Genomic DNA, 12,868 nt, shown 5'->3' with positions numbered 1-12,868 from the left:
GGATACCAGGAATATGTTGAAATCTTGGGACTGTCCCACAGAATCCAGGATGGTTTAGACTAGGGATCCCATAGTTTCAGGTGCATCTAGTGAAATATGATCCTCGCTGTAGACATGCTCTGATAAACGTGTCTCCTCATTGCCCACAAGCAGCGCTGTGTAACTGTGTGCTGCACAGTTACTGCAGAATGAAGTGAGCAGCACGTCAAGTGAAAGTTTCCCCAGAACTTCTCAGTAAGCCTATTGCTGTGATCTCAGAGCACTTCAAGGGACACAAGCAGTCACAGGACTGTTCTGGCAAATCTGAGACAGTTGGTACATATGCGAGGGGAGGTTGTAGAGATAATCAGAAGAACCGCTTAATAGATACAGTGCCGTAAATAAGATTTGTCACCTTAGGATACAATGTGTTCCTGGCAGAATCACCAGATGAAAATAAAGGAAAAAAGAAAATGTACCACATCCAAGGACTGGTACACTGCAATATATTACTTTTAATATTTGGGTTTAGATATACTTTAATACAAATAAATTTACATAAACCTACTGGTACTTTAGGGATATATGTAAGGAAAGGAAACAAAAGTTTTAATAAAGAACTTGTTTTACCTATCTGCTTGAGCTCCAGAATCTGTAAGTCCAAAATCATCAGTGCCTTGTGTACTTTCTTCCCCCTTTTTAACATCACCCTCTATACCAGCTCCTACTGGCTTGATGCATGCTGTCTCTTCATGTTTTCCATTGTTTTTGGTAGACATCTCCTCTGTGAATTTGATTTTAATGTCTGGTGAAATTTGATTTTCTTCAGAATTAATATCTCCTTCCTTGTCAGTCTTTTGTTCGCCTGACCTTGCTACTTTATCCCCGGACTTATTTTTTTTGTCCACTGAATTAAAAGCATATCTTTCTTCCTGTTTATTTTGCTCTGTTGTCTCTTCTTCCATAACTGATTCCTCATCCAAACTTTGATCTACAATATTTTGTTTTATAGCTTTGTTAGTCATTTTCTCAGTGTGATTTAGCTCAGCTTCCATTCTAAGCGCTGTATTTCCCAAGAATTCACCAAACTACAGAATTTTGAGGAGCTTGTGTGGCTATCTACCGAAGCCGAACTACAGATAAAATAGCTCTGAAAAGTATCTGTCTTCTTCAGTGCTTTTCTCCTTTCCTTATAGGTGCCTATTTTTATTCAGGATTAGCTAGAATTATCCATACTCCTTATGATGATATACTGTATCCTGCCAGCTGTCACCTCCGTTCTCTGTCCCTAGACAACTAAAAACAGTTCTGCATTATGTCACCATCACATTTACCGTTACTAGTAAATACTGGTATCCACAACACTGATGCGACCTAGCGGACCCCTGACATCTCTGTAAAGAGAAACTGTCATCTGTCCAGTGCCATTACAAATGGGCTTGCTGATAGCAATAAAGTTAAAGCAGACTTTCACCCTAAAGCGCATGCTGTGCTGACTTTCCTCCCCCCACTCCCTCTCTCACAAATGTTTTTTTAAGTACTTGAAGTCTAGGCCAAAACTTCTCCCTGCCTCCTACACCTGGGCAGATGTGCCGCTGGGCTCATGTACCGAGAGCCCTGCGACACATTCACTCATGCACTTGGTCCCCGGGCATCTGCACCTGTGGAGAGTTTCCTGTGCACATGTAAAGACTGTTACAAGAAAAGCCTGAAAACTTCCCTATCTTTGTGCGTCCGTGGTAAATCAGCTGCACGTGCCTATTAATTATGATCAGGGACAGCTGCACTCACTAGTATTTACACACTGAAGATACCAATTACCTATATTTTTGTATTAACAATTTTTATTGATTTTCAAGAATATACAAACAGTATGTTTTAAAAAAAAAAGATAAGAAAAGAAAACAAGCAAAACAGAAAGGTACATCGATGGCAAAACTGCGTAAGGACAGGACCAACAAAAACATAAAATAACAGTGTGAAGGTTATCAGGACCTTACATTTTGGGCTGGCATAGAGGAAATGAAGGTATCCCATGGGAGCCAAATCATCTCAAACACAGCAAACGAACAATTATGTAGTGCAGTCAAGTATTCCATCTGTCTAACATCAGCAATAAGTTTGTACAGAATCGACATTGAAGGAGGTGTAGAAGACAACCAACACATAGGAATGCTTCTCCTAGCCGCAGTCAGAACATGTACAGCAAGTTTTCCGGATGGTTTATGTAGACCCGGAAAAGGTAGACCTAGCAAAAAATGTAGTGGATCAAGTGGGAGAGAGGTACGCATTAGTGATTGTAACAGGGAGAGAACATCTTCCCAAAAAGGAGTAATGGAGCTGCATGTCCAAAAGATATGATAGAGAGAACCCAGGTCTCCACCACAGTGCCAGCAGGCAGGAGAAGCATTCGGATTATAAGCATGAAGAACTTCAGGCGTTTTGTACCATAACATCATGAGCTTGTATATATTTTCCTTAAAAACCACACAAACAGAAGATCTAGATGCATTTTCCCAAATTTTCTTCCACGTTAATAGATCAATATCACATTGTACGAATTGAGACCACCTACGCATGTAAAGGTGAGTGTCATTGGATAAGGAGGGGGCATCTAAAAGTAGTTTATAAGTATTAGAAATAATACCCCTTTGGTGGGGACCCTGCATGCATAAACGTTCGAAGGAAGTAGGCTTCCCCAGGGTTAATGAGGGTGATAACCTGGAGATCTGGGAATGAGTGTAACTTACGAGTCACCGGGTGTACCAAGTGACGCAATTGAAAAAGGTTAGCTACTACCCAGAGAGACATCTGGGACATGGCCATATTATCTGGAAGATTAGGGTTATAGAGGATATTTGTCAGTGGGGAGCAATCAGAGGCCAGTGTAAATTTAGCCTTACATTTCTGCCAAACAGTGAGAGAAAAGTGCATGGGACCAAGGAATAGGTGGCGAAAAGAAGAGACATCCACTGCTGAGGTCGACCAAAGGAGGGAGCATGGATGAGCCGGAGACAGTTGTAAAGATTGGATCTCAGCCCATGTGTTGGGAGGATAGCGAGTAGACCATGACATGAGAAAACAAAGGTGAGTTGCATAGTAGTATGTTATTATATCCGGTGCCCCCAAGCCCCCCCCTACAACTCGGAGAAAGCAAAACAGAACGTGCAATCCTGTGCCGCTTGTTGTGCCAAATAAAATGCAGGAAAGATTTCTGGAGGGAGTGAAGTTTGGACATAGGAACAGGAACGAGGAGGGTCGCAAACAAGTATAACAGTTTGGGTAACACGGTCATTTTTAGTACATTAATGCGTCGTAATTAATCTGCAGCGTGTCTGGCAGGTACAAAGCCAACTTGGTCCCTATGTATGAGTTTGGAAATAATTCCGGACAGTCAGTTGGCCAAGATTTTAGTGAAAATCTTGTAATCGGAATTAAGTAGGGCAATGGGGCGGTAGTTGTCTACAATAGAGCGATCTTTATCGGGTTTGGGGATAACCGAGATATATGCTCGGGAGAATTCAGTCTGGGGTGTGACCCCCTTGAAAAGATCTCGATAAAAGGAGAGGAGATGAGGTGCCAGGATACCAATAAAAGATTTATAGTAGGAGTAGGGCAATCCGTCCGGTCCCGGGGCTTTACGAGAGGGAAGATGTTTAATTGTGTCAAGCAATTCCTCTGGCGTAATATCAGCGTTAAGGGTGGCAATGTCTGAGTGTGAAAGACTCGGAAGTGACAGGGGGTCAAAAAAATTATCAAAAGATAACTGTGTGAGGGGTGGGTGAAGGTCTGGGGTCAAACAGTTATAGAGATTCTTATAGTATGAGCCAAAAAGGGATGCAATGACCTGAGGATCATAGGTAGGGCTTCCATTCGGTTGGATTAAAAGATCAGGCATCGTGGAAGGAGACTGAGCTTTGAGTCGATTGACTAACATACGATGAGGTTTGTTAGAAAATTTGTAAAATTTTTGCTTAACCCATAGGAGGGATTGTGCAGACTTACTAGAGTCAAGAGTTTTAATTCGGTCACGTAGAGATGTTACCTTCCAGAGCCCAGAAATGGACGGCTTGGCCAACAACCGTCGTTCTGCCACAGATAGTTGATGAATAAGAGAAGCCCTAGCACTCGCCGAGGATTTTTTTAAACGAGAACCCATAGAAATACAGAGTCTTCGAAATACCGCCTTATCGGCCTCCCACAGGGTTGAGGAAGAAGCTACGGAGCCAACATTGTGGGTAAAATAGGTATCAAGTCCCCGTGACAGTTCATCCCTAAGATGTTCTGTGGAAAGAAAGGTCTCATTAAGGCGCCAATGACATGGTTTGGGTATAATAGGAGGGAAAAAAAGGTTTAAAGTCAGAGAGGCATGGTCAGACCAGGTAATGGGGTTGATTTCAGAGGAGACCAGGAGTGGAAGAAGTGGGGCAGAGATAAAAAAGTGATCTAGGCGGAAAAAGCTACGGTGAGGGGTGGAGTAGAAAGTAAATTGTTTATGGAGGGGGTGTTTAATCCGCCAAGCGTCGAAGAGACGATGCTCCCTTATCAGTCTACGGAAAGATTTTGAAGAGGAGCATTGCCACTTCGAGGGTGTGGACTCGAAAAGAACTTTCCTGTCTTTATGGGGGGAAAAAAACAAATTAAAATCACCCCCAACAATCACATGCGAAGTGGAAATGGAATCTAAGTTGGCGAGTGTTTGTGAAAGAAATTGCAATTGACCCAAATTTGGGGCGTATAGATTCAACAAAACAAGGGGAGTGTCACCAAGCATACATTCCAAAATAATAAAGCGACCCTGTTGGTCAACCTTGGAGGAAACAACCCGAAGGGAGCAGTGTGACTTAATCAAAATTGCCATCCCAGCCTTTCCGGAAGGATCAAAGGCCGAATAGGCTTGGGAAAAAAATCTTGAGGCAAAATGAAAGGAGCCAGTTGATTTGAAATGGGTCTCCTGGACAAAAATAATGTCTGCTCCTGAGGATCGAAATTCCCTCAAAGCCATCCAACGTTTTTGAATGGAATTGAGACTAGAGATGAGCGAAGTATTCAAAAATTCGATTCGACTGATTCGGCGAATTCGTAGAAAAAATTCGATTCGATTCGAATATATTCGCTGTGAATTTAACTTAAAAAAGGGTGTTTCTAGGCTTCAGAGAGACTTAATATTAGTGCTGAACACTGTACCTTTAATTTAAATGCCCTTGGAGTCTGCTGGGGAAGAGAAATAATACTGTCAGGCAGTATGACATGCAGATGAGTGCCGTCGATCTTAGAATCACCGCACACTTCACTCATTTGGCCAGTCACGGGGCCAAAACCAGAGTGTGGAGCCACAGTGTGGCGGTGGAGGCAGCAGCAATGGGAGGCCATGCAGCACCCTATGACAAAAATGGAAACCACCAGCAGTGTGAGGAGACCTGAAAGTGGCACATGGCAGAGTGTGGCGATAGAGACAGCAGCAATGGGAGGCCGTACAGGGACCCATGACACACTCTGGACCTGGCAGCAGCATGAGGAGGCGGTACAGGGGCCCATGGCAGATTACGGGCCTGGCAGCAGCATGAGGAGTCGGTAGGGGGGCCCATGGCAGATTACAGGCCTGGCAGCAGCAATGGGAGGCCGTACAGGGACCCATGACACAATCTGGACCTGGCAGCAGCATGGGGAGGCGGTACAGGGGCCCATGACAGATTACGGGCCTGGCAGCAGCATTTGGAGTCGGTACGGGGGCCCATGACACACTCTGGACCTGGCAGCAGCATGAGGAGGCGGTACAGGGGCGCATGACAGATTACAAGCCTGGCAGCAGCAACTTGGACAGGAGGACGTTCAGTTTCTGCACCGTCTGGTGCGTGCTCGCAAACTGTTGTCTCTTGGAAACGGATTCCAAGAAAGACTGCTGACGGAATCCGTGAAGAGGAGTAGCAGGAGAAGGAGCATCTGAACGAGCGGAATATGCCAACAAGCGACAACAGGGGCCCATGACAGATTACGGGCCTGGCAGCAGCATGAGGAGTCGGTACGGGGGCCCATGGCAGATTAGGGGCCTGGCAGCAGCTATGGGAGGCCCGTAATCTGCCAGCACCCTATGACAAAAAATGGAACCCACCAGCAGTGTGAGGAGACCTGAAAGTGGCACATGGCAGAGTGTGGCGATGGAGACAGCAGCAATGGGAGGCCGTACAGGGACCCATGACACACTCTGGACCTGGCAGCAGCATGAGGAGGCGGTATAGGGGCCCATGGCAGATTAGGGGCCTGGCAGCAGCTATGGGAAGCCCGTAATCTGCCAGCACCCTATGACAAAAAATGGAATACACCAGCAGTGTGAGGAGACCTGAAAGTGGCACATGGCAGAGTGTGGCGATGGAGACAGCAGCAATGGGAGGCCGTACAGGGACCCATGAGAGACTCTGGACTTGGCAGCAGCATGAGGAGGCGGTATAGGGGCCCATGGCAGATTAGGGGCCTGGCAGCAGCTATGGGAGGCCCGTAATCTGCCAGCACCCTATGACAAAAAATGGAACACACCAGCAGTGTGAGGAGACCTGAAAGTGGCACATGTTTGGGGCATGATTCATGGCGGATTTAGTCAGTTGTGTCAGGAACTGGTGGTTTGAAATCCAGACTAATCCACGCCTGATTCATTTTCACAAACGTCAGTCTCTCCACACTTTGGGTGGACAGTCGTGTCCTCCGCGGAGTTGCAATACCTCCTGCCGCACTAAACACGCGCTCCGATGCCACGCTACTGGCCGGGCATGACAGCCTTTCAAGGGCAAATTCAGCTAGTTGGGGCCAAAGGTCAAGTTTCGTTGCCCAGTAGTCAAGGGGATTGTCTACCTCGGTTGGCAGGGTGCTGTCCAAGTAGGCCTAAGCCTGTTGTTTGAGGTCCTGCTCCAGGTCCACCTGATGCTGCTGCTGCTGCTGCTGCTGCGGCTGGTTAGTAGTTTCCTCACTGCGCTGGTGAAGAAAGCTACTCATCATCGACTGCAGACTGAGGCAGCCGCTGCTGGTGGAGCTGCCACTGCTCCTACCACCCCACCCCTCCCCTGCTGCCATGGCAGCGGAACGCGAGCGCACAGGGCCCACAGTGTCTGAGGATGGACGTTGGCGCACAAAGGCAGAGACCAACTGACTACATAGGTGGTTTTTATAGTACGTTATTTTGGCCTCCCTCTCAGCAGGTGTGAAAAAGGCCACCATTTTTGAACGGTAGCGAGGGTCCAACAAGGTGGACAGCCAAAAGTCATCCCTCTGTCTGATGGTTATTATTCGGCTGTCGCTACGCAAGCAACCGAGCATGCTATGGGCCATTTGTGCCAAGGAATGCGAGGGACTCCCTGCCTCCATCTCCACAGCATACTGCCACGGTGCGTCTGGGTCCTCTGTCTCCTCCTCCTCCTCCTCCTCTACCAGATGCTCCTGCTCCTCCACTCCTGTCCGCTGAGTGGAAAAACCACCCATTTCACTCAATAATTCCTGAGCACCAATGTCCTCCTCTACCTCCTCCTCTTCTTCCTGTCCTGCCCCCACAGGGGTCATGTGGCGTTGAGATCTGTGCGCCACGTCTACCGCACCCTGACCAGCCATTGTTAACAGCATTTGTTCCAGGACGTGCAACAGAGGAATGACGTCGTTCATCCCATAGTCCTGCCGACTCACGAATAGCGTGGCCTCCTCAAAGGGCCTGAGCAAGCGCAGGTGTCACGCATGAGCTGCCAATGGCTGACATCTAAGTTACACAGGGAATACCTTTATCCGCTTTTAACATCAGGAAATCTGTGATGGCCTTTTGCTGTTCGTAAAGGCGGTCTAACATATGTAGGGTTGAATTCCACCTTGTTGCAACGTCACAGCATGAGGAGTCGGTATAGGGGCCCATGGCAGATTAGGGGCCTGGCAGCAGCTATGGGGGGCCCGTAATCTGCCAGCACCCTATGTCAAAAAATTCTACACACCAGCAGTGTGTGAGGAGACCTGAAAGTGGCACATGGCAGAGTGTGGCGATGGAGACAGCAGCAATGGGAGGCCGTACAGGGACCCATGACAGACTCTGGACCTGGCAGCAGCATGAGGAGGCGGTATATAGGGGCCTATGGCAGATTAGGGGCCTGGCAGCAGCTATAGGAGGCCCATAATCTGCCAGCACCCTATGTCAAAAAAATTCTACACACCAGCAGTGTGAGGAGACCTGAAAGTGGCACATGGCATGAGAGACTCTGGACCTGGCAGCAGCATGAGGAAGCGGTATATAGGGGCCTATGGCAGATTAGGGGCCTGGCAGCAGCTATAGGAGGCCCATAATCTGCCAGCACCCTATGTCAAAAAATTCAACACACCAGCAGTGTGTGAGGAGACCTGAAAGTGGCACATGGCAGAGTGTGGCGATGGAGACAGCAGCAATGGGAGGCCGTACAGGGACCCATGACAGACTCTGGACCTGGCAGCAGCATGAGGAGGCGGTATATAGGGGCCTATGGCAGATTAGGGGCCTGGCAGCAGCTATGGGAGGCCCTTAATCTGCCAGCACCCTATGTCAAAAAATTCTACACACCAGCAGTGTGTGAGGAGACCTGAAAGTGGCACATGGCAGAGTGTGGCGATGGAGACAGCAGCAATGGGAGGCCGTACAGGGACCCATGACAGACTCTGGACCTGGCAGCAACATGAGGAGGCGGTATATAGGGCCTATGGCAGATTAGGGGCCAGGCAGCAGCTATGGGAGGCCCTTAATCTGCCAGCACCCTATGTCAAAAAATTCTACACACCAGCAGTGTGTGAGGAGACCTGAAAGTGGCACATGGCAGAGTGTGGCGATGGAGACAGCAGCAATGGGAGGCCGTACAGGGACCCATGACAGACTCTGGACCTGGCAGCAACATGAGGAGGCGGTATATAGGGGCCTATGGCAGATTAGGGGCCTGGCAGCAGCTATGGGAGGCCCTTAATCTGCCAGCACCCTATGTCAAAAAATTGTACACACCAGCAGTGTGTGAGGAGACCTGAAAGTGGCACATGGCAGAGTGTGGCGATGGAGACAGCAGCAATGGGAGGCCGTACAGGGACCCATGACAGACTCTGGACCTGGCAGCAGCATGAGGAGGCGGTATATAGGGGCCCATGGCAGATTAGGGGCCTGGCAGCAGCTATAGGAGGCCCATAATCTGCCAGCACCCTATGTCAAAAAATTCAACACACCAGCAGTGTGAGGAGACCTGAAAGTGGCACATGACAGAGTGTGGCGATGGAGACAGCAGCAATGGGAGGCCGTACAGGGACCCATGACAGACTCTGGACCTGGCAGCAGCATGAGGAAGCGGTATATAGGGGCCTATGGCAGATTAGGGGCCTGGCAGCAGCTATGGGAGGCCCTTAATCTGCCAGCACCCTATGTCAAAAAATTCTACACACCAGCAGTGTGTGAGGAGACCTGAAAGTGGCACATGGCATGAGAGACTCTGGACCTGGCAGCAGCATGAGGAGGCGGTATATAGGGGCCCATGGCAGATTAGGGGCCTGGCAGCAGCTATAGGAGGCCCATAATCTGCCAGCACCCTATGTCAAAAAATTCAACACACCAGCAGTGTGAGGAGACCTGAAAGTGGCACATGGCAGAGTGTGGCGATGGAGACAGCAGCAATGGGAGGCCGTACAGGGACCCATGACAGACTCTGGACCTGGCAGCAGCATGAGGAAGCGGTATATAGGGGCCTATGGCAGATTAGGGGCCTGGCAGCAGCTATGGGAGGCCCTTAATCTGCCAGCACCCTATGTCAAAAAATTCTACACACCAGCAGTGTGTGAGGAGACCTGAAAGTGGCACATGGCATGAGAGACTCTGGACCTGGCAGCAGCATGAGGAAGCGGTATATAGGGGCCTATGGCAGATTAGGGGCCTGGCAGCAGCAATGGGAGGCCCATAATCTGCCAGCACCCTATGTCAAAAAATTCTACACACCAGCAGTGTGTGAGGAGACCTGAAAGTGGCACATGGCAGAGTGTGGCGATGGAGACAGCAGTAATGGGAGGCCGTACAGGGACCCATGACAGACTCTGGACCTGGCAGCAGCATGAGGAGGCGGTATATAGGGGCCCATGGCAGATTAGGGGCCTGGCAGCAGCTATAGGAGGCCCATAATCTGCCAGCACCCTATGTCAAAAAATTCAACACACCAGCAGTGTGAGGAGACCTGAAAGTGGCACATGGCAGAGTGTGGCGATGGAGACAGCAGCAATGGGAGGCCGTACAGGGACCCATGACAGACTCTGGACCTGGCAGCAGCATGAGGAAGCGGTATATAGGGGCCTATGGCAGATTAGGGGCCTGGCAGCAGCTATGGGAGGCCCTTAATCTGCCAGCACCCTATGTCAAAAAATTCTACACACCAGCAGTGTGTGAGGAGACCTGAAAGTGGCACATGGCATGAGAGACTCTGGACCTGGCAGCAGCATGAGGAAGCGGTATATAGGGGCCTATGGCAGATTAGGGGCCTGGCAGCAGCTATGGGAGGCCCTTAATCTGCCAGCACCCTATGTCAAAAAATTCTACACACCAGCAGTGTGTGAGGAGACCTGAAAGTGGCACATGGCATGAGAGACTCTGGACCTGGCAGCAGCATGAGGAAGCGGTATATAGGGGCCTATGGCAGATTAGGGGCCTGGCAGCAGCAATGGGAGGCCCATAATCTGCCAGCACCCTATGTCAAAAAATTCTACACACCAGCAGTGTGTGAGGAGACCTGAAAGTGGCACATGGCAGAGTGTGGCGATGGAGACAGCAGCAATGGGAGGCCGTACAGGGACCCATGACAGACTCTGGACCTGGCAGCAGCATGAGGAGGCGGTATATAGGGGCCCATGGCAGATTAGGGGCCTGGCAGCAGCTATAGGAGGCCCATAATCTGCCAGCACCCTATGTCAAAAAATTCAACACACCAGCAGTGTGAGGAGACCTGAAAGTGGCACATGGCAGAGTGTGGCGATGGAGACAGCAGCAATGGGAGGCCGTACAGGGACCCATGACAGACTCTGGACCTGGCAGCAGCATGAGGAAGCGGTATATAGGGGCCTATGGCAGATTAGGGGCCTGGCAGCAGCTATGGGAGGCCCTTAATCTGCCAGCACCCTATGTCAAAAAATTCAACACACCAGCAGTGTGAGGAGACCTGAAAGTGGCACATGGCAGAGTGTGGCGATGGAGACAGCAGCAATGGGAGGCCGTACAGGGACCCATGAGAGACTCTGGACCTGGCAGCAGCATGAGGAAGCGGTATATAGGGGCCTATGGCAGATTAGGGGCCAGGCAGCAGCTATGGGAGGCCCATAATCTGCCAGCACCCTATGTCAAAAAATTCTACACACCAGCAGTGTGTGAGGAGACCTGAAAGTGGCACATGGCAGAGTGTGGCGATGGAGACAGCAGCAATGGGAGGCCGTACAGGGACCCATGACAGACTCTGGACCTGGCAGCAGCATGAGGAGGCGGTATATAGGGGCCCATGGCAGATTAGGGGCCTGGCAGCAGCTATAGGAGGCCCATAATCTGCCAGCACCCTATGTCAAAAAATTCAACACACCAGCAGTGTGAGGAGACCTGAAAGTGGCACATGGCAGAGTGTGGCGATGGAGACAGCAGCAATGGGAGGCCGTACAGGGACCCATGACAGACTCTGGACCTGGCAGCAGCATGAGGAAGCGGTATATAGGGGCCTATGGCAGATTAGGGGCCTGGCAGCAGCTATGGGAGGCCCTTAATCTGCCAGCACCCTATGTCAAAAAATTCTACACACCAGCAGTGTGTGAGGAGACCTGAAAGTGGCACATGGCATGAGAGACTCTGGACCTGGCAGCAGCATGAGGAAGCGGTATATAGGGGCCTATGGCAGATTAGGGGCCTGGCAGCAGCTATGGGAGGCCCTTAATCTGCCAGCACCCTATGTCAAAAAATTCTACACACCAGCAGTGTGTGAGGAGACCTGAAAGTGGCACATGGCATGAGAGACTCTGGACCTGGCAGCAGCATGAGGAAGCGGTATATAGGGGCCTATGGCAGATTAGGGGCCAGGCAGCAGCTATGGGAGGCCCATAATCTGCCAGCACCCTATGTCAAAAAATTCTACACACCAGCAGTGTGTGAGGAGACCTGAAAGTGGCACATGGCAGAGTGTGGCGATGGAGACAGCAGCAATGGGAGGCCGTACAGGGACCCATGACAGACTCTGGACCTGGCAGCAGCATGAGGAGGCGGTATATAGGGGCCCATGGCAGATTAGGGGCCTGGCAGCAGCTATAGGAGGCCCATAATCTGCCAGCACCCTATGTCAAAAAATTCAACACACCAGCAGTGTGAGGAGACCTGAAAGTGGCACATGGCAGAGTGTGGCGATGGAGACAGCAGCAATGGGAGGCCGTACAGGGACCCATGACAGACTCTGGACCTGGCAGCAGCATGAGGAAGCGGTATATAGGGGCCTATGGCAGATTAGGGGCCTGGCAGCAGCTATGGGAGGCCCTTAATCTGCCAGCACCCTATGTCAAAAAATTCTACACACCAGCAGTGTGTGAGGAGACCTGAAAGTGGCACATGGCATGAGAGACTCTGGACCTGGCAGCAGCATGAGGAGGCGGTATATAGGGGCCTATGGCAGATTAGGGGCCTGGCAGCAGCTATGGGAGGCCCTTAATCTGCCAGCACCCTATGTCAAAAAATTCAACACACCAGCAGTGTGAGGAGACCTGAAAGTGGCACATGGCAGAGTGTGGCGATGGAGACAGCAGCAATGGGAGGCCGTACAGGGACCCATGACAGACTCTGGACCTGGCAGCAGCATGAGGAAGCGGTATATAGGGGCCTATGGCAGATTAGGGGCCTGGCAGCAGCTAT

At 50.3% G+C, this 12,868-nt stretch overlaps 1 protein-coding gene across 2 annotated transcripts in view; it reads right to left on the bottom strand.

Moving 5' to 3' along the window:
- Window positions 1-1,197, bottom strand: part of SMTNL1 (smoothelin like 1) — a 525,456-nt gene extending 524,259 nt beyond the window's left edge. Inside the window, exon 1 of one of the 2 annotated variants that reach the window (XM_089656773.1) lies at window positions 610-1,197. In XM_089656773.1, the coding sequence (XP_089512899.1) occupies window positions 610-1,034 (425 nt within the window). In that variant the 5' untranslated portion in view covers window positions 1,035-1,197. The remainder of the gene's footprint in view (window positions 1-609) is intronic. The other variant, XM_089656772.1, reaches the window with a different exon arrangement.
- Between the last annotated feature and the right edge of the window lie 11,671 nt (window positions 1,198-12,868).

The sequence above is a fragment of the Staurois parvus genome, unplaced genomic scaffold (genome assembly GCF_062004578.1).
Source record: "Staurois parvus isolate SC_StPar_1 unplaced genomic scaffold, SC_StPar_1.0 ptg000937l, whole genome shotgun sequence".
NCBI lineage: Eukaryota > Metazoa > Chordata > Amphibia > Anura > Ranidae > Staurois > Staurois parvus.
This window is presented reverse-complemented; position numbering and strand designations above follow the sequence as displayed.